This window comes from Tenrec ecaudatus, chromosome 4, assembly GCF_050624435.1.
Source record: "Tenrec ecaudatus isolate mTenEca1 chromosome 4, mTenEca1.hap1, whole genome shotgun sequence".
Lineage (NCBI taxonomy): Eukaryota > Metazoa > Chordata > Mammalia > Afrosoricida > Tenrecidae > Tenrec > Tenrec ecaudatus.
In genome coordinates this window covers 83,919,649-83,945,988 of record NC_134533.1, presented here as the reverse complement: position 1 = coordinate 83,945,988, position 26,340 = coordinate 83,919,649, and the positions used below count along the sequence as shown (strand labels likewise).

The following is a 26,340-nucleotide window of genomic DNA, read 5'->3' as shown; positions in this document are numbered from 1 at the left end:
GGCTGGCCACAGCCTTTCTCTGGGGTCTCAAATTACTCTGAGTTTCTCTGGCATAACCAGCTTACAAGATGACCTCCACCAATCCTTACCTCTGGGGCTTAATGGCTTTCAGTAGCCCCTTTTCACAGAACGGACCTTTGTATCCAGTAGGATATAAGGGAGATGACGGTAGAGCCTTGGTGGTGTAGTGGTTAAGTACTCAGCTGCTAACCGAAAGGTTGGTGATTTGAACCCACCGCCTGCTTTGTGGTTACGGCAGGCTAGTTCATGAAGATTTACAGCCGTGGAGCATCTACGGGTGAGCTCTACTCTGCCCTAGAGCGTTTCTATGAGTTGGGATTGACTCATAGCAGTGGATTCGGTTTGGGTTTGATTTTGGACTTTCAAGGCTAAGTCAGAAAAGATACCATAGCATTCCTGTTGCTCACTCTTGGCTCGTTGATTTGAGAGAAATCTGCTGCTGGGTCATAAGGACTCGAGTAACCTACGGAGCGGTCCATGAAACGGAAATCTCTGCCACCGTCCAGTGAGGCAGTGAGGCTCCTGCCAACAGCCGTCAGGAATCATGTGAGTGAATCCTGCTTCTTTCGTGCACCTCCAAGAGACAGAAACTCAGCCCTCACTCCTCCCAGTACTAAGCTATGAGGGAAAGAAGGAATTGATCCAGCTTCCAGATGGTGGCCACTCCTGTTCCCATTGGCTGGGGGAAGGGGGTGCCTTGTGTATCTGGCCTCCAAAAGGCGAGAGAGCGTGTGTGTGTGTGTGTGTGTGTGTGTGTGTGTGTGTGTGTGTGTGTGTGGTGATAGTGGAAAGGGTAGTGGTATTGATTTGAACTTGGGTGGGGCAAGGGTTATCACTCCAAAAGATGTTACAGTGTAACAACAAACAATAACAACAAAAACCCTTATAACCTTCAGGGGAGAAATGTATGTTCCACAACCGATCTAGATATCCATTGAATATTAGGGACCCCCAAAGGCCTCCTGCGAAATGATTGCTTCACTGAGCCTTGGATAAGTCGAATCCTTCCTGAACTGAACACTTTGGCAAAGGTTTAAATTCCTAAGTCTTGTGGGAATGACGGGTTACTTTTGGATGAGTTATGGCACAGCTCGCACAGACGTCTCTGCCCATCAGGTAAGTACCTTCTGAGCTCTTTAGAACTGACCACCTCTCGGATATATGTCTCAAAGTTAGCCTGTTCCTGTATCCTGGCTTGGTTAAACTCTGGAAATATTTTCTTGTTCAAGGAAAGGGAGACCTCTCCCTAAACTAAAGGCGCTGATATCCCTATTAGAGTGTCTCAGCTATTTGACTATTGGCTGCCTGCCAGCCTCAAACAATATGAAGGCAACAATAGTAATAATAATAGCAAAGAATAACATAGTGCCCTCGTATACCAGACACTATTTTATTTTTTGTCAATTTTAATAAATAATTTTATTGGGGGCTCTTACAGCTCTTATAACAATCCATACTACCAGACACTATTTTAGGCACTTAACGCATTCACATTAGCCCTCACAACAGGGCTTTGGCACAGGCATTGCTGTTTCCATTCCACAGCTGAGGTAACTCAGGCACAGGGTGGCGCGGTGTTTCTCCAGAGTCACACTGCCAACCAGAGGTCTGAATCCATTATGTGAGCCCAACCAAGCTATCATTTGAGACCAGGTTCTTAACAATCTCCAAAAGACATTTTCCAAGAGGGTGGTTGGGAAAAGTTAAAAAGGCTCTAAAGACAAAACTGCAGAGCCATCCTGTAAAGGATCAGTACACCTGCCGGTCCACACAGCAGAGCCAGGAACAAGAGAGGCTGCCGCAAGTGAGGGGGATGGAAAAACGAGTGCTAATGGGTAAAGGAGTGGCAAACAAAAGATGCTGCAAGAAGAGTATGACCTGGGAAGCCAGACTCCAGTGAGAGAGAAATGCCAGCTTTGTTTTTGTTTTTGTTTTTTTCAAAATTGGGCTTCTCAGCACCCTAGTCTGAATCAGAAATCTATCAGACATCTGTTAGATTTACTAAAAAGATACTTATTTTTAACAAATACTCTTGGGCATTCTAAGTTCATGGAAGCGTTTAATGAAACCTTCGACCATCCTCTCCACTTGGCCCTATCAAGTTGCTGTGAGTCAGAATCACTTGATCTAAAAAACCCAAACTCACTGCTATAGGGTGGTTTCCAACTCATAGAGGCCCTGTGGGACCGAATAAAACTATCCTTGTAGGTTTGCAAGACTGTAAATCTTGACAGGAGTAGAAAGCTTCCTCTTTCTCCCAAGTAGCAGCTTGGTGGTTTTGAATTGCTGACCTTGTGGTTCACAACACAATGCCAAGGATCTAAAATGAGAACCCAAACTACTGAACCTTAGGTCTAGTCCTGTCTCTATGCAGTATGACCATTGGCAAGCACTTAATTTCTTTAGAGTCTGATATAGTTAAAGTTTATTGTGCCAACCTGGCCAAGAAACACATGTGGGGTTAATTGAAGGGCAGAGAGATAAATGGCTCCGTGAGCCTCGATTTTATAGTTCTCTGGTCTCTTGCTTTCTGATGGTCAGACCAGGGTGCAGCTGCTTCAGCTGGCAAGGCTCACTTCCTGCAAGACATCCCTGAGGAGAAACCACATGGACCTGGGTACAGCCTGGTGCAGCCCTGGGTGCTGGAGCACCCATGTGAAGACCCCTGCCAGTGCTGAGATGCTTACACATTCACTGACTCAGCTTTCCTCCTGCAGTCGGCATCATTGTGTGTGTTTTATGAGATGGAGGAGGACTTTGTGGATTGGTGTTGGACATATGGGTTAATGTTGGACTTGTGGGCTTGGGCAGCACTGGGTTGGGATGTTTTATTGATGCGCACTTAACCTTTATATAAAACTCTCTCTTATACATGAGTTTCTGTGGATTTGTTTCGTGAAAGTACCCCGACTAACACAGAGTCTAAGATTCCTCTTCTCTCAAGACTGTAGGGTGGACCAGATCAGACTAGGTCAAGGAATGGTGTGCGGGCTATTTTTCACACATGTCCTTTCTCGGTGTTGCCACCCCACATCCTCCTTGAGCACCGCACACAGACACCTGCGAGCAACAGCTCAAAGTGGGCTCTTAGTTGAAACGTGTTATCTCTAGACTATATCATCTGAAAAGCCCCTATAAACTCTTAAAACTCACAGCTCACTTACAAGGGAACACACAAACAAAAAAACCACTGAACAAATATTTTAACTGTTTGACTTTTACAAATTTCACACTGACCCACCATCTCTGCTTCATTCCAGCTTGGATGGCCATTGTGATCTGAAAGTTGCTTGCCCTGGAAATCTCCACTATTAAATCTTACTTAGACGTTGAACTAACCTGACCTTTAAAGTTATGTTTTAAGTCAGCTTGAACTTTAATACAGTCCTAGTCACAAAAATAAAATTTAAAAGTTGGGGAATTTGCTATTAAAAGGAAAAAATAGAGTTTAACAGTACTTTCAGAAAAAAAATTCATAAATACAAGCTTTCTAAAAGGATGAGATGAATTCTGACCTTGATGATCCAGGAGAAGTTCTCAGGCCAATTGCACACAATTGAGGGTTCTGCGTTTTTGTTTAAGAATTCTGAGAATCGTGCTTACAAACTAGCCAAGACTAAGGGGAATATTTTTAATTCGGCACCATGACCTTTATTGTTCTTAGATTCCATAAATTCAATGCCTCCAAAAACACTAAAACCCCAAACATTGTTTTTCTTTCCATTGACCCTAGACCCGGGCTCAAATTACTGAAATGGTGATTTCGTTCCTCTTATTAACCTCAAGGATAGGAAATGAGAATTACAAATTTGCAAAAAAATAGTCCCAAAGCAATTGTGGAGACTTAGAGTTGGCACAAATTGGTAGGTTTTGGTGGTATGATCTGGACACAAAACACAAGCATTGTGGTTCTGGACACTTCACTGGGAGATCTGGATGGATTCTCCTTCAGATCCAAACCCAGATCTTCTTTCTGAGTAGACCGAGGCAGAAGCTCGGCGCTGTCGGATTACTTACCATCACCAGGCATGGGAAATCCCAAGATCTGAAGCACAAATGCCTGGAGACAAGAGGCCGGCGGGTCAAATGGAGCCTATTATATAAAACCCTGGGAAATTGGACTGGAGATCACAGAAGATGAGAGCGATCCACTCAATTACTGGCTAGGCTAAAGTTTAAGACATTGGAACCGGAAATGGGGTCTTAAGGTCTACAAGCTGAGTTCCTCAGAGTGAGTGGGCTGAAGAGTATTTCTGTTGTCTTTAAGACATAAAGGCGTCCCTTTGAAAGTAGCAGGCTCAGTGTGCACCTCGGTCCTGTAATACAATTCCTTTACGTATCCGATCAACGTTCTCCCTGGAACTGCCCAACATGGTAGCAAGACGGCTGCATCAGTCCAGATACGAGCTGCTGACCTCGGCAAGCATGGTGTTTAAACTTAACAATCGTGAATTGATTCACTGATGAGCTCTGGCCACTCACTGCTCAGCTCCTAACAAGGAAAATCACAGGGCCCACAAGGCTCTGCCTGGATTTACCCCCCTCGGCTTTGCTTTTCCATCTGCCTGGCAGAATCTGCTTCCTCAAGTCTCACCTTCCCAGAGAGCAACCTTGACCCCTCTTTACTGTGACCAGTCATTTCCATGCTGTGTTCTACACCTTTCATATTCTGCACACTAGATTTCTCTCAGCACTTACTACTGTCTAACATCTTATGTTTATTACTTATTGCTATGTCTCCAGGGAAAAGGTCTTTGTTTCTGTGTTTTTCACTAATCTTGGGCATAGAACAGTGGCTGGCACACACAAATAATGTGCCTGCGTGCGCCTGTGTGCGTGTGTGTGCGTGCGTGTGTGTATTCAACCCACTGCCATCTACTAGTTGATTCCAACTCATAGCAACCCTATGGTCAAAGTTAAACTGCCCTTGTGGGTCTCCAAGGCTGGGGGTCTTTAGTGGAGTAGAAGGCCTCATCTTTCTCCCATGGAGTGGCTGGTGATTTCAAACTGCTGGCCTTGAAGTTAGCAGCCCAACCTCTAACCCACTGTGCCACCAGGGCTCTCTCTCTCTCTATATATATATATATATGCTCACTGACCTCAAGTAGATTCTGACTCATGGCGACCTTGTATATATATATATAGGTTTAAAATTGGGGGTAGAAAATTTTTATTGAAAGATACTGAATTTTTTCCATGAACGTCTTGAAGCCTTATGTGTGCATACACACTTGCACACATACACACACACCTTGAGTGGTTTAAAAAAAATCATGGGAAAACGGAATCAAAAGATAATTGAATTATTCCAGGAACTTTGGGGAAACCCCTTGGTGTGTGTGTGCGTGTGTGTCCATTATCTTTTCATTCCTTTTTGCTACCAACTTTTAAACACTCAAGTGTGTCGTCACCCACAGACCCAGAACCCTGGTGGTAGAATGGTTAAAGATTTAGCTGCGAGTTGAGGGGCTGGCTGTTTGAACTCACTCAGCCGCTCCGAGGGGGAAAGACCTGGCAAGTGCTTCTGTAATGACTTCTCCAATACAAGCCTAGCGAGCGGTTCTTCTGAGCTACATGGGCGGGAACCGACCCAACACCACCGAACAGCAGCAGCCATATATAAATGACCGAGTGAAAGAAGTGTTCCCAAGCAACAGTATCCATGCCGTTCGATTCTTGGGATTTATTCTCAGGCACTTCTAAAGTCCCTTACATAAAGCAGACTTGGTCTTATGTTAGACATCATCCTGACAAATTATCTTCCCTGTTTCCCAAATCACAGTATAGTAGAAAAGGGGAGCCAATATGACAGTGATCACTGGCTCCTCGGCCACAAGAGGAGATGAGATATTTAGTATATGTGCCGCCGAAGAAAGCACAAGAGATGAGAAATTTCAAACAAGCTGGAAGAAAAGATCACATGTCTGGGACTACTTTACAAAATTCACACAAAATATTATATCATGAATTGCTTTCAGAATTATGACTATATAGTTATAAAGACAAGGCTGAGTCCGGTTCATTAAACTTGAAGGACCTACATTTAAGATCTATTTAACAAGGTAGGAATACGAGGGGAATTCAAAAAGTTTATAGGAGAATGCCATTATCTTTAATTCCACTGTTCAGAAACGTTTTAAAACCATCTTGTATGTTCCATACCCTTCAGCTTAGTAAAACACGTACTGAACAGCTAGGAGATGCCAGGCACTAAGCTAAGTGCCACAGATGTAAGGAGATGCCAGATACGTGTAATCAATTGTATTATAAGTTTCATCCCAAAGTATTTAACAAAAAGAGTAAGATTACACTGGAAATTTTATTTATGTCAGAGCACATTCCTTGGATAAATGGCTTATTGCTGTGAATTACTGTGAATCTCAAAGTTGGAAAAAGCTTTAGATAACTAACCCAGATCAGACCCAATGGCAGCATTTATAGCACTACCTAATTCTAGGGAGCTTCAAAAGGCTCATGGGAAAATAGAATTTAATAAACGGAATTTTCCCATGAACTTTTTGAGGCCCCCTCGTAAATGATTTTTAAGACAAACTCCTCCTCTCCATTCCCAAAAGGTATCATGTTGGCCAGTCAGGTAGAATTTGGCAGTCACCAATAAAAACAAAACAAAATGGGTTAATACCATAACATTCCATTTAATCTTTTATTATACACCATTTTACTATTAACTTTTCAAAGGAATGTTTTTAATAAAATAGAAAATGTCTTGGTATTTTCATATATGAGACTAAGTACATATGAGACTAAGTATGGTGCTAAGTGTGTTCAGACTTAGATTTAATAAATATTTGATTACTTTCTATATATCATCTTAGGAACCCTAGTGGTGTCATGAGTTAGGTATTGGGCTCTTAATCTCAAGGTTGGCAGTTCAAACCCATCAGCTGCCTCACAAGAGAAAGATGAGGCTATCTGCTCCCATAAAGATTAGCAGACTCAGAAACCATATAGTAGGATTGCTGTGGTGGTATAGTGAGGAGTGCGTTGAGCTATTAACCACAAGATCAATGGTTCGAATCCACCAGTTACTCTGAGGGAGAAAGATGAGGCTGCTGGTTCCCATAATGATTGCAAATCTCAGAAACCCAAAAGGAAAGTTTTGTTTTGTCTGATGGGGTCTCTATGAATTGCAACCCACTTGATAGCAGTGGGGCTTGTTTTTCAATGAGCCAGAATTAACTGAGAGCTGTGGATTTGGTTTAATATACCATCAAAGGAACCCGGATTGTGCATGGGATGAAGCATGTAGGAGCCACTCCTGGGGAGAAAGGTGGGACTGTCAGCTCCTGCAAGGATTCCCAACCTTCAAAACCCCATGGAGCAGTTCTGCTCCATCTTATGGGCTCTCTGTGAGTTGTAAGTGATTCAATGGCAGTGCTTGTTTAATTCCCACATTATTTCTGCAAAGATCATGTGACATAGGTCATAATTTTTGAAGTGAGGAAACTGAAGCTCTGTCATTGCTGTTAGTGATCTGAATGCAGCATCTTGACACCAGGTCCAGTGGTGTTGAAGAATGGTTGCTCACCACGCTGCCATTCCAGACTCGGTTCAGATTTGCGATCATTTCTTTTTCCCTGTATCATGGAGGCTCAAACTTACAGATCAGGTTTCACATCCAGGCACAGTTTAGCACCCAAAAAAGAGATGTTCTCTATGTGAGAGAGCCAGAGTGTGTTTTCCTTTATCCTTCGGTTATTTTACTTTTCCTATTCACATAGTTTGTGGTTAAATTATTTTCCCCAGACTTTCAGACTAAAATAATTTGCCTTTGGGTAGAAGCCCACCAAGCACGGAGCACTTTCAGTTCTCTACCAGATTGTTTTTCTGAGCAGCTCAAATGAAAGGATTCTCTCTCGTGTCTTCCATTGGGTACTTGAAAATGGGTGAGCTTGAACCCTCGGTGCTAGAGTACTGAGTGTCTTTTCAAGGTCTTGAGTCTTCTCACTACACCTCTCGGTAGGAAACAACCACAACTGCCCGGGAAACCAGAGCAAGGGCTCCCAGCGCCCACATGGGTGACCACCTCCAGAGTCATCCCACAGTTTGCCTGTCTCCTGATAAAAAATATGGATGAGGCTCTCTAGTGTTGCTCTTTACTTCGCGGTGCATTTGTATTTTGTAGAATTATTTCAGCAGATGATGGTAATGGTTTCACAGCATGATGGGTGTGACTTCTGTCACTGAATTGTGCATAGACGTGTAGAAAATATTGAAATGGCACATGTTTGTTTTCTTATCTATAAAATGAGAATAGTATCAGTATCTACTTTATGATGTGCAAGAGAAGACAAAATAAGGGAATACACATGAAGTACTCATTCTTCTTCATTGGGAATTTGAGAATCCTTTACCAGTGATTCTATGGGTAACCCCCAGTGCTAAAATGTCACGATCTCAATTACCCAGAGGCTCTAGCTGCTCAGAAGGAGCTCCGGGGAATAGTGCATGATGCTGCTAACCACAAGCAGTTCAAAACCACCAGCTAGTTCCCTGGGAGGGAGACAAGGCTTTCTGCAAACAAGAAAAGAGTTAGTCTTAGAGTTTCATAGGGGCAGGTCTACCCTACAGCATTGCTATGAGTTAGCATTGACTCAATAGCAGTGAGGTTTTATGAGTAGAGTTTTATAACTTTTCAAACTCTGACCATGAGCATATGTGTAAGCACCTAAATGTGGCCGGAAGCTCCCTAACATGTATTCTTGTAGAAAAATGGTCCGTAGCTTCCAGTTTTTATTTTTAAGGTTCAGAAAAGCATATCCCAAAAGGACCTTCATCTGATGGCCTATAACTTGATTTTTCTAGCTGTTTCAAGAAGATTCTGCCAGAGTGTGTAGATTCTTATAGTCCACACCTGAAAGTCCTTTTGCTGTCACGTGAGGTTTGATTTAACATTTCATACATTCTATAACGTAGGAGCTCATTAACTTATTTGAAGTGGTAAACAGTACAGAACTGGGAGTGCCAAATCCCCAATCTGTAATACAACACTAAGAATAATACCAGTATAACAGAAGTGGCTTGACCTGTTTCTCAGTTAGTAGGACACAGAGAAGCTATTGAAAAGCTTAATTTTCGGAGCATTTAACTCAAGGAAGTGTTTGACCAATGAAATGAATATTTGGGACTTGGGAACTTAGCTTTGGGGGACTACAAAAAGATTCTTAGGCACCTGGCTGGTGACCATTGCCAAGAGCTGGGAAGAAAAGGGACTGAGGCCTAAGGTCAGAGCACCACTCTGGGAATCGCGAGAACTGGGTCCCACAGAGAAGGTAATTCTTGCCTTGGTTGCCCATGATGTCTGTCTGACCTGGCCCACTAAGACCCAAGACAGAAAGGAAAATGGTCCCTCATTCTGCTCATTGGGAACCAAAGAGCGCCCTGGGCTCCCACCAAGAACATAATCCAGATCCTGTATTAACCCAATTTAGTTCAACCCAAGAGAGGATATTTCAACCCAGTAGAGACAAGCAGAGAATAGTAAAAATGGCATTTTGTGGCCTTCAGTACTGCAATGGGTTTGGGAGCCAGGCAGAACTTTTTGTTCTTTTGGCTTTGTATTCCTGCTCCACGTTTGCTGTCACCTCATTTCAGCTCTCTGTTCTTTAGTTCTGCCTCGCAGATCCTGGTTAAAGTGTCGTGCACAGTTAATACCCAGTAAATGGTGGCTGCCAGTTCCCAAGTGTCTTTAAGTCAAATGTGTAGATTAGTTGGACCAGATACAAATGTTTCTTATTTAGCCTACGGGGTTAGGCAATGGCCTGCTAGCTACAAGGTCAGCAGTTCGAAACTACCCTCTGCTTCATTGGAGAAAGATGAGACTTTCTGCTCCCTTAAAGATTTATAATCTCAGAAACTCTGCATAGGGTTGCTGAGTTGAAATCAACTTAATGGCACTGGGTTTGGTTTTTGGGTTAATACATGGAAAAGCTTTAAGTCTTTGGAATGATGTAGTACCTGCAAGTACAGCAAGTGAAAAGTGATTGTGATAAAGAATTTCTTTAAGTACAGGTGGTTTTCAAGTGGGGGCAAACTGACACAACATTAAGAGGCAAGCAGTGGGAGTCTGAAAGTTGTCCATAACCCAGAGACTTACCACACTGCCTTTGCTCCTCACAGCAACCTCTTTTTACTGGGGAGGGGACTGCAGTTTATCGAGGCCGAGTGAATTGCCCCAGGTGAGACATACAGAACGGGATGAGACAATGCTCAAGACCTCATCTCCAGACTGAACTCCAGGTTCCCATTTCACATCAAAGCAACACCTTCCTTTCAGTGCACCACTGACCAGATCCTCATGTTCTATGACCAGTTGAACAACACGTGCTTGCTGGGCAGCGACTTGTCTTTGAAGTGGGCAATGGGCCAACAGATGGGTGACTGCAGGGCTTCTGGCGAGATGGGCTGAGCTTTCACTCACACCTTCCCAGACGTCCTGATCCGGGCCATGGACAGTTAAACAGTCAAGGAGAGCAGGTTAGCAGTGCGGCCCACCGTGGTGAGTCCCTGTGGGTACATGGTTGGTTCTGGTAGCAGAAAGGGGCAGAGCTCCAAGATGGGGACAGTACCCCAAAATCTGCTTGATTATAAGAGGAACTTGGGCAGTTGGCCTCAGTGAGAGATCCAGAGCCGATGCTGTAGCTGCCTAAATGATGGACATCTGGAGCCTTACTTTGTGTATTAGTCTGGGTACTTTAAAAAAACAAATCCATAGAAACTCATGTATAAGAGAGTTTTATATAAAGATTAAGTGCACATCAAGAAAACATCCTAACCCAGTGCTGCCCATGCCCATAAGTCCAACATTAACCCCTTAACCCATATGTCCAACACCAATCCACAAAGTCCTCTTCCATCTCACAAAACACATGCAATGATGCCGACTGCAAGAGGAAAGCCGAGTCAGTAAATGTGTCAACATCTCAGTGCTGGCAGGGGTCTCCACAAGGCTGCTCCAGCTCCCAGGGCTGCATCGGGGTAGGTCCATGTAGCTTCTCCTCGGAGATGTCTTGTAGGAAGTGAGCCTTGCCAGCTGAAGCAGGGAACTGGCTAAGGCAGCTGCACTCTGGTCTGACCATCAGAAAGCAAGAGACCCGAGAACTAGAAATGCCAGGCTCACTGAGCCATTTATCCCTCTGCCTTTCAATTAACCCCACGTCAGCCAGGTTGGCACAATAAACTAACTACTTCATTTTGTTTTGCCTTTTCTGACCAATAGTTGATTCCGTTTCATTCGGCAAAACAAATATATCCCCTACTGGGTTTTGAGTTGTAGCAAGTCTCCATAATTTCTTGAAAACCCAAAAGTATACTCTCGGTTGCTCTTTACTCATCCTTGTAAACATAGGCTCCTATGTCCTGGCTAATCTGCCTTTGAGTAGGAGACAAGTTTGAAAGAGAACCACAGAGTATCAGCTGATCCAAACACACCCATGGCCACTCTGGTAGAGTCGCCGGGAGCTTCCTGTTTCCCAACTGTGCTTGCAAACCAGAGACGAGAAGAAAATGTAGATCCGAACTTCTCAGGTGGGGAGCCTCCCAGGGACTTTGGGGGAGGAGAGTAGAGTCTCTTTCCAAGCATCCGAGCCCTTTAGGACCGTCCACCTATGAGTGTGGCATCACTTCACTTGGCTTATGCGCTGATGTCCACGTGTGTGTTGTTGTTGTTAGGTGCCATTCAATCAGTCCCCACTCCTCGGGACCGCTGTGCAACAGAAGCAAACACTGCCCAGTCCTGTACCACTCTCACAGTCGTTCTTGGGTTGGAGTCATTGCTGTCACTCCATCTCGTCAAGGATCCTGCTCGTCTTCTCTGCCCTTCTGCTTGATCCAGCAGGACCACGTCCCTTCTGCAGGGACTGTGCTTTCTACCAACATAGCCAAAGTACAGGAGATGGGGTCTCGCCATCACTGCCCTTGGGAGCAGACTGGCTGTACTTCTAACAAAAACTCTTTTGTCTTCTGGTGGTCCTTGGAACTTGAAATATCCTTTGTCAGCACCATAATTGAACACATTAATTCTTCTTCCATCTTCCTTTTTTGATGTTCCAACTTTTTTTTAAGAATCATTTTATTGGGGGCTCTTACAACTCTCGTTACAACCCATATATCAATTGTAGCCAACATATTAGTACATATTTTCCATCGTTCTTTTCTAGATATTTACTTTCCATTGAGCCCTTGGTATCAGCTCCTCATTTTTCCTTCCCTCCTCCTTCCCCAACCCACATGGTCCCTTGATAGATTGTAGATTGTTAATTATTTTCAAATTTCACACCGACGGCTGTCTCCCTTCCCCTCTGGTTTCTGTTGTTCTTCCCCCTGGATGGGTGTGTGTGGTTATGTGCCATTCATTGTGATCAGTACCCTCCTGCCTCCCCACCTCGGCCCCCTCCCCTTTTGTTATCTCTATTCCCATTCCTGTTCCTGGGCTCCATGTGTTATGAGTTTTGTCTCTTGTCTGTACCTATGTACATGCTCCTGTCTAGTCCAGATTGGGAAGCGGCACTGGGGTCATGATACTGGGGGTTGAGGGTGGGGGTAGGGGGGTAAGGAAGCCTCAAGGGATAAGAGGTATTGTGTGACCCATGCATGCTTTACTTCACCCTGATTGACTCAACCCCTCCCTGGGACGCCTCTGTGGGGGGATGTTCCATTGACCATAAATGGACTTGGGTCTCCGCTCCAACCCCCCTCCATTCTCACCAATGCATTTTTGTTTGTTTGATTTGCATTTAAGACTATTGAAAATACTATGGCTTGGGGCAGACCCACCTTAAACCTCAAAATGACATTCTTGCTTTCTAACACTTTAAAGCAATCTCATGCAGCAGATTTACACAATGCAGTAAGTTATTTGACCTCTTGACTGCTGCTTCCAGGAGCATGGATTGTGGATCCCAGCAAGATGAAATCCTTAACAACTTCATGTATCATGATGATACTTATTGGTCTAGGTGTGAAGATTTGGGTTTTCTTCCAAATTGGCTGTAATCCATTTGGAAGACTGAAATCTTTGATCTTCATCAGCAAGTGTACCAAGTCCCCCTCCCACATTGATAGCCGTACCCATGAAGTTGGAAAGAGCCCTAGTGGTATAATGGCTCATCCCTTAGCTGCTAACAAAGGAGTGGCAGTTCAACCCCCACCAGCAGCTCTGCATGAGAAAGACCTCTAGATCTGCTCTGGTAGAGATCCACCTAGAAAACCCTAGAGGGCAGATCTGCTCTGTCACATGGGGTCATTATGAGTCAAGAATGACTCAGCAGCACCCAACAACCACCACCCACGATGCTTAGGCCCAGCTTCATGTCTAATGCCCCCTCTTCTGATCTACTGAGAGTAATCTTTCCTTCTTTGAGTCCTTAAGTACTCGGGATAGCCTTTTTATTACAGAACATTCCAGACCTAAGGAAAAGTGTACAGCACACAGACACAATATCTCTGCACTCAGTCATCCAGGTTGAGACATGACACAACAGAAACAAAACGGATGCCTCCTCGAGTCCTTTCTGCAGTCTCACTCCCCGTCTTCCCCTCGTCCCCAGTGTAACCGATTTGGGGTTAAGGATTCACATATGTGCTTTTCTACCTTGAATACATGTGGAGGCATTCTTAAATTATTATCTTTTGTGTGAATATAAACTTTTAAGCAGCTGTATCAAATGGAGGTATTCTTCTTCAACTTCCTTATTTGTAAATGGATTTGGTGACATAAGACGATCACTTACCACTGAGTCAGCTCTAAGGTAGGGCAGCCCCATGGGTCTCAGAATGGAACATGCTCTGTGAGGTTTTCGGTGGCTGCTTTGTTTTTACATAAATATTCTGTGGGGTCTTTCTTACAAGGCACCTGTGCGTGAACTGGAACCTTTAACTGCCCAGTCACCCAGTTCGTACAGCATACTGTTAATGCAGGACTTGACTCGGTGGGTTCAAAGGGTATAGAAATCTCCAGCTTACTTATGCCTGATATCATCATACAGGTTTTTGTGCACACCTATGTTTGTGTTATCATTCTTTGTAGATTGTCAGTTCTTTGAAGAGAAGCCTAATTGAATTCGATCATTCACTGACTCACTTAGCAAATATTTATTCAGCACCCAAGGTAAGCAGTGCACAGGGGCTTTAGGTGGCCAAAGATTAAATGGTGGTGTCTTTCAGGGTTCTGTGTGTTCTGGAGGACACACTAAGGACACATGTAGTGAGAGTAGTGGTCAAAAGGAACTGGTTTTCATCAAATGCTCACCATGGACCAGGCACTGTCGATATTCCTGTCTGTCAAGCCCCACATTAACAGCACTCTGCACTAGCTGGGTGCCCCACATTAACAGCACTCTGCACTAGCTGGGTGCCCCACATTAACAGCACTCTGCACTAGCTGGGTGCCTGGGCCACGCCATTAATCTTGCTGAGTCCAGTTTCTGCAGATGAAAAAGCCCTATTTTATTATGATTAAGAACACAGACCTGCCTTTAAAACCCAGCTTCATCATATTAAATGCATGACCTTGTACAAGGGATTGAACTTGTCTTAAGCTCCTACTTCTTGGTCTCTAAAGTGGTGATACTAAGAGAGGGAGCCGTGGTGCAGCAGTGCGTTACATGTTGACTGCTGTAGTAGTTACCTCATCACAGGTCAACTCAAGGATGTTAAGAGTGAAGGGGTGGTGTCTAACCTGTCAATCAAATCACAGCTGATGATGTCTCCTTATGGGCGTGGCCTTCTCATGAGGATTCTGGAACTCCCTCTCTTCCTCTCTGGAAGCAGGACACACAGTCTCTCTCTGCTTCACTTTCTTGTTGACAAGCCACATGGAGCCACACTGATGGCAGCAAGAGCCCTGGAGATACAGCCACTGCCATAAGATCCACAGGACTTTCCACCCACTGCCTTGTGATCTTCCTGAATTCAACATCATTGAATGTGCTATCTGAGTCTGAAGAGGAATTCATAGGATATTGTCAGACTTATGGGTTAATATCGAACATATGGACTTGATCTAGACGGGACTGGGGTGTTTTATTGATGCACAATTACTTCTTGATATAAAGTTCTCTCTTACACACGAGTGTCTCTGAATGTTGTTGTGGTTTTTTTTCTAGTCAACCTGGACTAACACAACTGTTAAGCAACAGGTCAGCAGTTTGAATCCACCAACCACTCTGAGGGAAAAAAATCAAACTTCCTACTCCATAAATAGTTACAGTCTCTGAAACCCACAGAACCAGTTCCACCCTGTTCCATGGGTCCCTATGAGTCAGAATGGACAAGGTGGCAGTGAGTTTGGTTGGTTTATCTAAAAGAGGGTGCATGAAGTTTTCATTAGGAAAGGAAAGGGAAGTTTTGTTTTTTAACACAATGCCCGGCACTTACTAAGTGCCCCGTTATCGTTGATAATGATGATGATCATGTTGATTACCTGACACATTAGCAAAAAGACACAGGCTTTTTTAGAAGTGAACAGACCAAGGAATTTTTGTTTTCTTACTAGAATGGTTACTTAATTTGAAAATTTAAAAATAGTACTAGTTACTAACTCGTACTTTTGGATATACGAGGGGGCTTCAAAATGGTCATGAAAAATGGAATAAATATATAATGGAATTTTTTCATGAACTTTGGAACCCTTTTTTATTGTTAGTTGCTTCCAAACTATCTCCGACCCTGGCAATCATCTGTGTAACAGAATGGACATTACCCGGTCTTTTCTCTGGTTCATCTTCATGATCACTGGTATGCTGGATGTGTTAGTCTGGGTACTTTGGAAAAACAAATCCACAGAAACTCATGTATAAGAGAGAGTTTTATTTAAAGGGTAAGTGCACATCAAGAAAACCTCCCAACCCAGTGCTGCCCAAGCCCACAAGCCCAACATTAACCCCTTAACCCATATGTCCAACACCAATCCACAATGTCCTCCTCCATCTCACAAAACACATGCAATGATGCCGACTGCAGGAGGAATAATGAGTCAGTTAATGTGTAAACATCTCAGCACTGGCAGGGGTCTCCACACGGGTGCTCCAGCACCCAGGGCTGCATCGGGTTAAGTCCATGTGGCTTCTCCTCAGGGATGTCTTTCAGGAAGTGAGCCTTGACAGCTGAATCAGGGAACTGGCTAAGGCAGCTGCACCCTGGTGCAACCATTAGAAAGCAAGAGACCCAAGAACTAGAAAGATGAGGCTCACTGAGCCATTTATCTCTCCACCATTCAATTAACCCCACATGTGTTTATTGACCAGGTTGACACAATAAACTAACGACCTCATGGAAGAACACACCAGCCTGTGTAATCACTTGGTCCCGAAAGGATCAGTTATCAGGCATCAAAAAACAAAAAATCATATCATTGGCTGCACACTTCCATGATACGATCGCCGAGGACAAACGGGTGCATAAGCAAATGTGGCGAAGAAAGCTGATGGTTCCTGGCTATCAAAAGAGATAGTGTCTGGGGTCTTAAAGGCTGAAGGTGAACAAGCGGCCATCTTGCTCAGAAGCAACAAAGCCCACACGGAAGAAGCACACCAGCCTGTGCGATCACGAGGTGCCAAAGGGATCGGGATAAGGCATCATCATCAAAAAAAAAATCTTACCATAGTGAATGAAGGGGAAAGTGCAGAGTGGAGATCCAAAGCCCATTTGTTGGCTGGAGACCCCCCTCACAGAGGGGTTTAAGGGGAGGATATGAGTCAGTCAGGGTGCAATGTCGCACTGATGAAGAATACAGCTTTCCCCCATATTCTGGATGCTTCCTCCCCCCCCCCCCCCCAACTACCACGATCCGAATTCTACCTTGCAAGTCTGGATAGAGCAGAGGTTGTACACTGGTGCATATAGGAGCTGGAGGCACAGGGAATCCAGGGTGGATGATACCTTCAGAACCAGTGAATGAGGGGCGATACTGGGAGATTAGAGGGTCAGTGGTTTGGAAAGGGGGAACTGATTACAAGGATCTACATGTGACCTCCTCCTTGGGGGACAGACAACAGAGAAGGCGGTGAAGGGAGACGCCGGATAGGGAAAGATATGACAAAATAATAATCTATAAATTATCAAGGGCTCATGAGGGAGGGGGAGCGGGAAGGGAGGGGAAAAAAAGAGGGCCTGATGCAAAGGGCTTAAGTGGAGAGCAAATGCTTTGAAAATGATTAGGGCAAAGAATGTATGGATGTGCTTTATACAATTGATGTATATATATGTATGGATTGTGATGAGTTGTATGAGCCCCTAATAAAATGTTTAAACATTTAAAAAATCAACTAACGACCTCACTGGACTCCGTTATTGCAGCTATTGTGTGTGTAGTGTCTGCCAACTAGGAGACTCATCTCCCGGCACTCTGTCAGACAATACTCTGTGTGCCCAGGAAACTTTTATTGACTTGTTTTGAAAAGTAAATCATCAGACCTTTCTTCTCGACATGAGTCTGCAAGCTCCACTGAAACCTGTCACCATGCTAGTATTTGAAATACTGGTGGCAAAGCTCCCATAGGGTGGCAAAGATGGACACTGTGTTTTACTCACAGTGTATTTAATCACAGCCTTGCTTGACTTAGAGAAAGAAGTTGAGTCCCAACCACGGGTTTTTCTTCTCATTATCAGGAAGAGTGGTATCTCTTTATGTTCAGCTTGACTCATCTCTGGACACTGGGCCAGTGTCCAAGCCCAAGCCCAAGGTCTCTGTTAGCCATTGAACAATTTTACCTCTAGGGAGAGCTTAGAGGATATTTGAGCCCATTGATGTGCCTCTAGCCAAAAATGCTTTTAAACCATTCTTGAAAGCTTCACCATTGTGAGTAGACCCTCAGAGGGATATTCCAGGATGGTTTCTCCAAACAGATTCAGACACTGCCTCGGGTGCCTCCTTCACGGGCAAGCTTCATTTCATAGGGACTGAGTTCCACTGCAGAGTGGTCTCCAGCTCCCCACAGTGGTCCCGCTGAGGAATTATTTTCCAAAATTAAGTAAGGAAGCCTGAATTCCTGGAGATACCTAGGTCTTATCTCTCGGCTGCCTCTTCGTCTCTGTGCAAGAAGCAGGCACAAGTGACGAGGTAGAACTGGACTTTGCTAGATCCATCGCAAAAGACTTGGAATCTTTCCTGTCTCTAAGAAATACTTTCGATCACTTTTTAATTTTAATTTGTACTTGCAACCTTATGTTAGTTAAAGGGTGTGCTGCTTTATGCTTAGAGCTATCATACCTGGAATAGAATTATTCATTTCCCCAAAAAACAACAGGTGCCAGAGTGGTTGGCCTTCAGGGGGAGTTGTACCATGCTCCTCTTCCGAGTATGCCCCAAGGAATATTGCCGGGGTCTCATTCTTTTGACGAAGGACATCAAGTAGCTGCGAGAACCCCTCCAATGTCTCAAGGGGCTTCAAGTACAACTTGAAGACGACTTATTCGACATGGATCGAAAGACTTCAGACTCTATAGCGAAGTCAGCTGTTGCTCCTACACAAGAAAGAGCTTTTAAGCTAGATGGACTTTCCCATCTGGGAGTGCTTACCTATCAGATGAAAAGGTCTTGATCAAGGTCTTGATCAGGGGTGCTGCACAGGGTGTGGGAGGCAGCCTGTTGAACCCCTTCCCATCCTGCTGTTGCTCGTTGCCATGCAGTCCACCCAACTCGTGGCAAAGTGGGGACTAGAACAGCATGAGCTGCTGCCCAGCCCTGTGCCGTCTTCGTCAACATTGGCCTGTCCACTCTACGATGCCGCAGTTCCCTCACATGAAGAAAACGGTGCCTTTTCTCTGTCTTAAAAGTCTGATTATAGTTCTTGAACAGTTTTAAAGTAGAAAGTATTAAAAACTAGAACAACTTTAAAATGGGTAAAAGGGAGCAGCTGATAAGGTGTTAGATTTTAACCCAACTACATTGCCACAGTCCCCTGTGAATGCACTCTGCACGATCCCAAGGCTCCTCACACCCCCAGGTTCGGTCACAAGGGATTTGCTGGAGCCTTAATCCACATGCATTTCCCTTTCCCTTTCTTTTTTTTGAAAAGCCGAAACAACTTTCAAATGAGTGAAAGGGGAGATCAAATAAGATCTTATATTTTAGCCTAATTATATCTCCCATAACTGACTTTACAATGCTCTCTGATAACAAGGCTGTTCACATCCTTTGACAGAGGGGATTTGCCAGAGGCTTAGTCAATGGGTGGGCCCTGCAAATGGACCCTGCTTCCACTCTCATCCACCTAGTGTTTGCGATTTAAGCTCTGATACCTTCCCTCCTTCAGATTTGGATTATATTATTTACAATCCTTGGATCACACATGCTGGACTTAGTTGATGCCTCACTTAGATAGCTATTTGTTTAAAGACTTTTTTTTTTCAGATCCCGGATGCTATTCTTTCTGATAACTAGGCATTATTTAGTTTCTTCACCACATTTTGCTATAGCACCATATCTTTAGTGATCTCTTCGTGTGGGCAAGCACCAAGCAGAGCCATGTCATACGAACTAATTGGTCTTAGCATGGGGCTATAATTAAATTCAAGCCCCAAATCCATCCATATATGTGTGTGTTGTTGGTTCACCTTAAAGACATCACTTTAATTTTATGTTAGAGAACGTTATCAATCATCTCCCTAGGACATAAGGTAATTCGATTGATAGTACCATTAATTTAGCCAATGGTATAGAATTTAAAACACAGTTGAGAAAACATGATTACACAAGTATAGGTTGGCTATGAACCACAATACATGAACTATTGATTTATACAGGTTAAACTTTAAGTGGCTGGACACTATTTACACAAATGGTGATAAAGCAAAAAAAATTTAAGGCAAAATTTTTAATAGCATTCATTGACATTGACAGAACCATACGTACTAGATTAATGCTTATGATAATAAAGCAAGAAAAGCATTAACATAGTAAGTATATGGTAGTCCTGGCCCACCATTCATTAGGCACCCTCAAGGCAAGAGATCTGAACCAAGTTCAATGACTGCCCTTGGGATACCAATCATCTGCTTTTTCTCACACTGGAGAGTTCCAGGCTTAGAATCCAGGGCTGTCAGTGAATTTGAGGTAGAGCGCAGTTCATCTAGACCTGTTTGGCATGTCTTACGATATCAAGTTGTCTCAGTTTTTATTCTCTTTATCCATGCCAGTTCAAAGCTTTGTCTCTGAACTCAACGTGGTGTCTGCATTGCTGTGTCATCCGAGAGGAAGGAACGACACTCGTTAAGCATGGCAGGAGAGGGACTTAGAGGAGATTTCATAGAAGGAATAGAGTCAGAAAAAATATGGGCAAACGTATGAAAAGATGAACGAACTTAGTTTATTCAAGGTGTGATGAGGTTTGCGGTGTGATTGGACTTGGTGACTGAATAGCAAGGGTGGAAGTAGAAGTTTGTAAGTAAGAGTGATAGTCAGAACATGTAATGACCAGTATGGCGTGGACTATGGCGTGGAGCTAACCCAGTCAGCCCAAGGTCAGACAACGCATAATTCAGCTACCATTCAAAGTATATCCATTGCTTAGGACTACCAAACAAGTTACTCCAGACTAGGTGACTGGAGGCAGTAGCATGTATTCGAAGTTGGAAATCTAAGAGCAAGGCTGTACTCCCTGAAGTCTCTAGGGAAGAACACTCCCTGTCTCTTCTGGCTTCTGGTGGCTGCTGGCAAAGAGCACCACATTCTGCCTTCACCTGTTGGTGTCTCTGGGTCCAGGTATCCCCCTTCCTTAAGGACATCGTCATTATTGGATTTAGGGACGACTCGATCCAGAACGACCTCATTTTAACTTGATTGTATCTACCAAGATTCTTTCTAAATAAGGTCACATTTCACAGGCTCCACTTGGATGTGATTTTTTTGGGGGGGAAGGGGCAGGGTGGATGCTATTCAGTTCAGTACACAATGTAAATATCAGTCTTGACAATAAACCTGTAAAGTAATTTAGAGCCAGAACATCCCAGATAAGGAGCAGCAGCATCAGGAGGAAGGACTGCTATTTCAAGGGCTGTGAGTCTATCAAGGTGATCCTGCAAATTGTATGCAGAAACAATGTTGTGTTTAATCCTAAACTCAGTCATGAAGATGAGCCTGGTCCTCATCCCAGAACAATATAAATAACAAACTAAAACAACCCCCTTGAAACACCCACGATGTGCCAAAATTAAAATCAAGCTGTTAGTCTGCACAATATGCAACACTGTCTCCTCTTGTTGGTGGTGCCAGCTGGTTTTCAAGCAAAGTCTGGCTTGGAATTGATTACTGAGTGAATTTACTGGAAATAGCAACCTCGGATGTTTACATTTCTCTCTCCTGGTGACACACGGATTTGGAAAAGAAGTTGAGGTGATTAAGATAGGAATTATAAGCATCAATTAATCAAAAGTCAGATGTGCCAGATTAATGACCTCAAAATCAGAATCAGCCAGCCAACCAAAATACCCCATCGCTTCATTGAAAGTCCTCCACGTTTCTATACAAGGAGAGTCATCATCACTGTGGACTTCCGGCCCCATCGGGTCACGGCTGATTTTTCCACCATCCCCTCGTAAGAACATGAGGCCTGAGCAGTATCTGGTGAACATTCATCACTGGGGAAGTTAGGGATATTTGGGGGTACTCTCAAGCATCTTGGGCAGAGGAGGGTGCCTGTGTAGTGGAATTTGAGAACAATGAAAGGGCCTTGAAAATAACATCACTGAAAGCAGGCAGCCAACTGAATCTTTAGGGTCAAGGCCAGTGAGCCATCTGAGTGGCACTTGTGTGTGTGGCTTTAAGTGGCCAGATGTACCCTCTTCCTTTGCGATCCACAAAGAGAACTCAATGAGATGTGTCCCCGCAGTGCCTCCCCAAACTCTAGCTCAACACAGACTGTCAACGGCCCTGGTTGGAAGTGCTATAGCTGCAGCCAGCCAGGTGACCTTGAGTTGTTCCATTTTCTCCTGCCTTTCGGAGTCGTTTCTGCACGCAGTCTCACTGCCCTTTAAGCCTCTGTTGCTTTCATGTTGCTATTGTCTCACCTTTCATGTTGCTATTGTCAATTTGATCCCAAATTAACAGTTCTTTTTTTTAAAATCATTTTATTGGGGGCTGGTACAACTCTTATCACAAGCCATCCATCCATCCATTGTGCTGAGCATATTTGTACATTTGTTGCCATCATCATTCTCAAAACGGTTCTTAAAAGGGCATCAGGCTCAGGCAGATCTCTTTTACTAGTTAAACTAAGCACTTGTTTAGCTTCAAGAAGACTTCAAGGAATATTTAAAGACTATTTCAGGGCGATAATGTCAGGAGGTTGATGAGGGGTTTGAACTGTTCAGTGCAGAATTGATGGTCTGGAATGTAAACTATGCCTCCAGCACCATCACCAGCACTCAACCCACAGTAAAAATCCAATTTAATAAAGTAGTTTTGGGGATTCATTCGTTCTCATGGTTCTAGAAAATTTTGACTTTTCAAGCATTTGAATTCTGTTCTTTGAATCAGGGTTCTTGTATGGCATCTTTTATTGTAGGTGCAGTTACGATAGTTGGGCACCACCCATCTCTTCCTGCCTCATGTGGCAAAGGAGACCATTGTCCATGGAGGCAATGAGCCACACATTCAATAGCATCCGCCTATTTCTGTCTCTACGACTTCGGTGATCTGGGAGAAGCTAAGGAATTCTAAGACAGAAGAATTTCCCTGCTGGCCTTTCCTTGGCTTTGTAGGCTTGCTTCTTAGAACCCAGTTTCAGCTTTGGAGTCTCGTTTTTATTAGTTGGCTCCCGGGTGCTCATCCATACTTTGGCCCTCTACCCTCATCCTTCTGGAGTCCTGACTCTGAAATGCATTCCAGGTTTCGGGGGTCCTGCTCCTGCTGCTTGCTGCACCTCAGTGCCTTAGTTGATGTCAAGTTCCCCTCTCTACACATACCATCTGTCTGCCCGGGCTTTGCCTTCTGCCAGATCTCTTGGCCAGATTTTTCTTGGCTACTTATGGCCAGCACCTTTGCTCCCTTACATTGCTCTAGGATCTATAGCTCCTTGGTGAATTTAGCTAGTCCACACAACTTAGTTCAATCTGGTCTGGCCCATCCCATGACTGTCCAACTCCTAATTCTGGCGGCACATAGAAGATGTAAAGAGAGAGGCGAAGTGATGTAAGGAAGATACATCCCACTTAGCATGAGGTACAGGTGTACACTCGCTAGCTCCTCTCTACAGGACCTGGGCAAAAGCATCAGACCGCTCGGAAACTTCTGAAAAGTCAAGCCCACTTCAGCTCCAGCACTGTGTGGTTCCAGGATTCCCAGCAGCCTTTGCGAGGGAGGGAGCAGGGCACACGTACCGGGGGAGTCCTGACTGCCTTGCGAGTGGAAGCGACTTAGGGATATCCAGGACTTCTGGCTAAACTGTTTGCCGGGCTTAACTGAGTTCCGTCTGAAACTGTACTTTCAAAACAGAGCACGGGGAGAGTGGGCTTTTTAACATATGTCATTTGGCCATGATGGAAGAATTAAAAGTTGCCAAGTGGGAAATTTATAGGGCACTTTACATTCTGCCCATTTTTGCACTAGTCAGAAGAGATTGAAATTCGGTATGTTCTCAAATGAGCTGAAGAAACTCCTAGTCAAAGACCCCTCAATCCGTCTGGTTATCATTATCAAAGCGCTATGCGTGTGTGTGTTTTCCATAGGGAAAGAAAAGAATAACCCCTTCAATATGTAATTTCATAGGTTTTGAAATATGAAGGCAGCCGTGAGGGAGCTATCAAAGAAATCTGAAGTACAATATGAGTTGTCATGGGAAAAAAAATTTTTTTAATTCCAATAACTGAAGGTTCAAGTGATTCTAATGTCAAGGGCTGAAGTGGTCAGAAGGCTTCTTGGGATTCCTAAACACTGGTGTTCATTACATGGAGAACTCTGAACCCAAAAGGTAATTTCTGCGCCACCTGGACCATATTAGAGTGCCTGGAGGCTCGAGGTCTGGGGGGGTCCCGCTCAGAGGTGCCCTTTAGAGGAGCTGCCCACCCAAGCAAGGCACAGCACAGTTGAGAGCTTTTGTGTGGCACTGATTCTAAAACTGCTATGCCCATTTCCAACCATGCCTTTTACACAGCGACCCAGGAGAGAAAAAATGTTTCCTTGAAGCAAGATGCCATAGAAAGAGTGAGGGCCTGGTGTCAGATAGACCTTAAACCAGACCCATGCTCTTTGCCCTCCCACTCATCCACTGCGACCTTGAGCTGATCTTCAGTTTCCTCTTCATAGAGAAGGGTGTAAGAGCACAGAATATAAAGGCATACGAATGAGACTCCCATCCTGCCTTTCTAACGGCCTGACTTCTCTGTGCCTATGTCTACGAAGCTTATTCATCTGTCACGCAGAGACAACAGTCATATCTGTCTCCTAAGCTTACGGTGAGGAAATGAGTTGACAGTTTGAAAATGCTTAATACAGTGCCTGATACACAGTGAACACTATAGATGTGCTTCACATAACAGAAGCGAAATAGAAATATTCTGAAAGTTTGTAACAATAGGGATAAACACTCCAAAGTTATATGTATATACATATACGTACTTACCATTTCCTTATTAGTGTCATATTTTACGTCATCCTTTCAATATACACATAGGCCAGTTTCTCGTTATAAAACGCCCCCTCCCTCCAGCCCTCCCCACCGGTGGCAAGTCATTAATCCCCTAAAGAGGTCTTCATGAGCAAAAACAGCACATTGCCCTCCTGCTGTTTGGAGCTTCATGAAAGAACCTCATTTGATCCCAACCTCAGCCCTCCCCACGTAGGACTCACCTGGCTGCCCTGGCGAATCCCCAAGGAGGTCCAACATCTGTTTCCAACATCTGTCTAGAGTGACAGCTTGTTTTCAGACTTCTCAAACACTAGCAGAACGCCGATTTGTCATCATCCTTTGGTGCTTGCCAAGCGGTGACACCAGTTTCCATTTTTGATTTTGAACCTGAATTGTCTTCTTACTAGAGGGGAAGGGGGAAAATAAACCTTTGAAGTTTGCCATCTAGAGAGCAAATCTTATAAGAATTCAAAAGTCTGCTCAACTTGCTTGTGTGAGTGAGGAAATGGAGATAGGGAGGGAGGGGACAGTCCTTAAGGAAGGTCACATTGCTATTCCTGAAAAAGCGGACAACGCAGTTCAGGTTCCTAACTGTGAGGTGCGGCAGGGTTTGCTGCGTGTGTTCAGGGGTCGCTCTGAGTCAGCGCCCACTTGATGGCCCCCACCACACAATGAGGAGTCTTGGTGGCACAGTGGCTAAAGCACTCCCCTGCCGATAAAAAAAGGCAGCTGGACTGCCAGCTGCCCTCTAGGAGAAAGGAGAGGCCCTGCGCTTCCGTAAAGATTCACAGCCTCGGAAAGCCAATGGAGGCAATTCTTCTCTGTCCTGTAGGGTTGCTAGGACTTGAAATCAACTCTACAGCAGTAAATGGGTTAAAATTCATATTACTGGCCATGATGTAGCAAGACAACTGTTTATGCGTTCCTAGCAATTTGACAACATGGCCAAAGAGCTTCAAAATTCTTTATATCTCTCGAATGTTAGCTTCAAAAAGAGAGGGATATTTTACCTGATACTAACTTTTTTTTTTTTGCTTATTGCTATATTATCACCAGTTTCAGGAGGGCCTCGTGGCATAGTGGACTGACTGCACATTGAGCCAATAACCATAAGGGCAGCGGATTGAACCCACCAGCTGCTCCACAGGGGAAAGATGAGGCTGTCTGCTTCCATAAAAATGAAAAGTATCAGAAACACCAAGGGGGCAAGCCTACCCTGCCCTACAGGTCTCAGTCGGAATCAATCTGATGGCGGTGAGTGAGTGATGGAGCCTGTCTAGGAGATCATCCAGTACCTCGTGAGAGCTTGTTAAGTCTTTGCTGAGTGATGGATGAGCCCCAGTCTCAGATCCCGCTTATAAATAGCTCATTCTAAAGACACGCCAGACATGCAAACAAAGTTTCTGTGTGTTAATCACAGACTAATTTATAACGGCGAAAGCTTGGGGACAATAATCTAAATGAGAACCAAGAGACAAGTGAGATAGTATCAATTGGCTAGGTGTAATCAGTTGTTGGAAGTATGATTCAGGTTGTGTTTTTCGCCTCTGGGAAAATACTAATGTAATTTTTAATGAGAAAAGCAGAGTATGAAATGTTATAGATAGTATGCTCTCCCTTTTGCCTAAACATTTTTTTTAAGCAGAGAAAAAAGATTGGATAAAAAGACCAAAATGGCATGGTGTTATCTCTGAGGGAGAGACTAAGGGGTGATTATGTATTTTCTTTTTAATGC

The 26,340-nt window shown here is 44.1% G+C and overlaps 1 protein-coding gene across 2 annotated transcripts in view; it reads left to right on the top strand.

Annotated features, from left to right (window-relative positions):
* ME3 (malic enzyme 3) overlaps positions 1 to 26,340 on the top strand; it is a 223,466-nt gene that overhangs the window by 37,385 nt on the left and 159,741 nt on the right. The window contains exon 1 of one of the 2 annotated variants that reach the window (XM_075548696.1): positions 486 to 567. The exons of the other annotated variant lie outside the window; for it this stretch is intronic. Within the exon in view, the coding sequence (XP_075404811.1) occupies positions 499 to 567 (69 nt within the window). The 5' untranslated portion in view covers positions 486 to 498. Of the gene's footprint in view, positions 1 to 485; positions 568 to 26,340 lie in introns of those variants that run through there. 2 annotated transcript variants of the gene reach the window in all.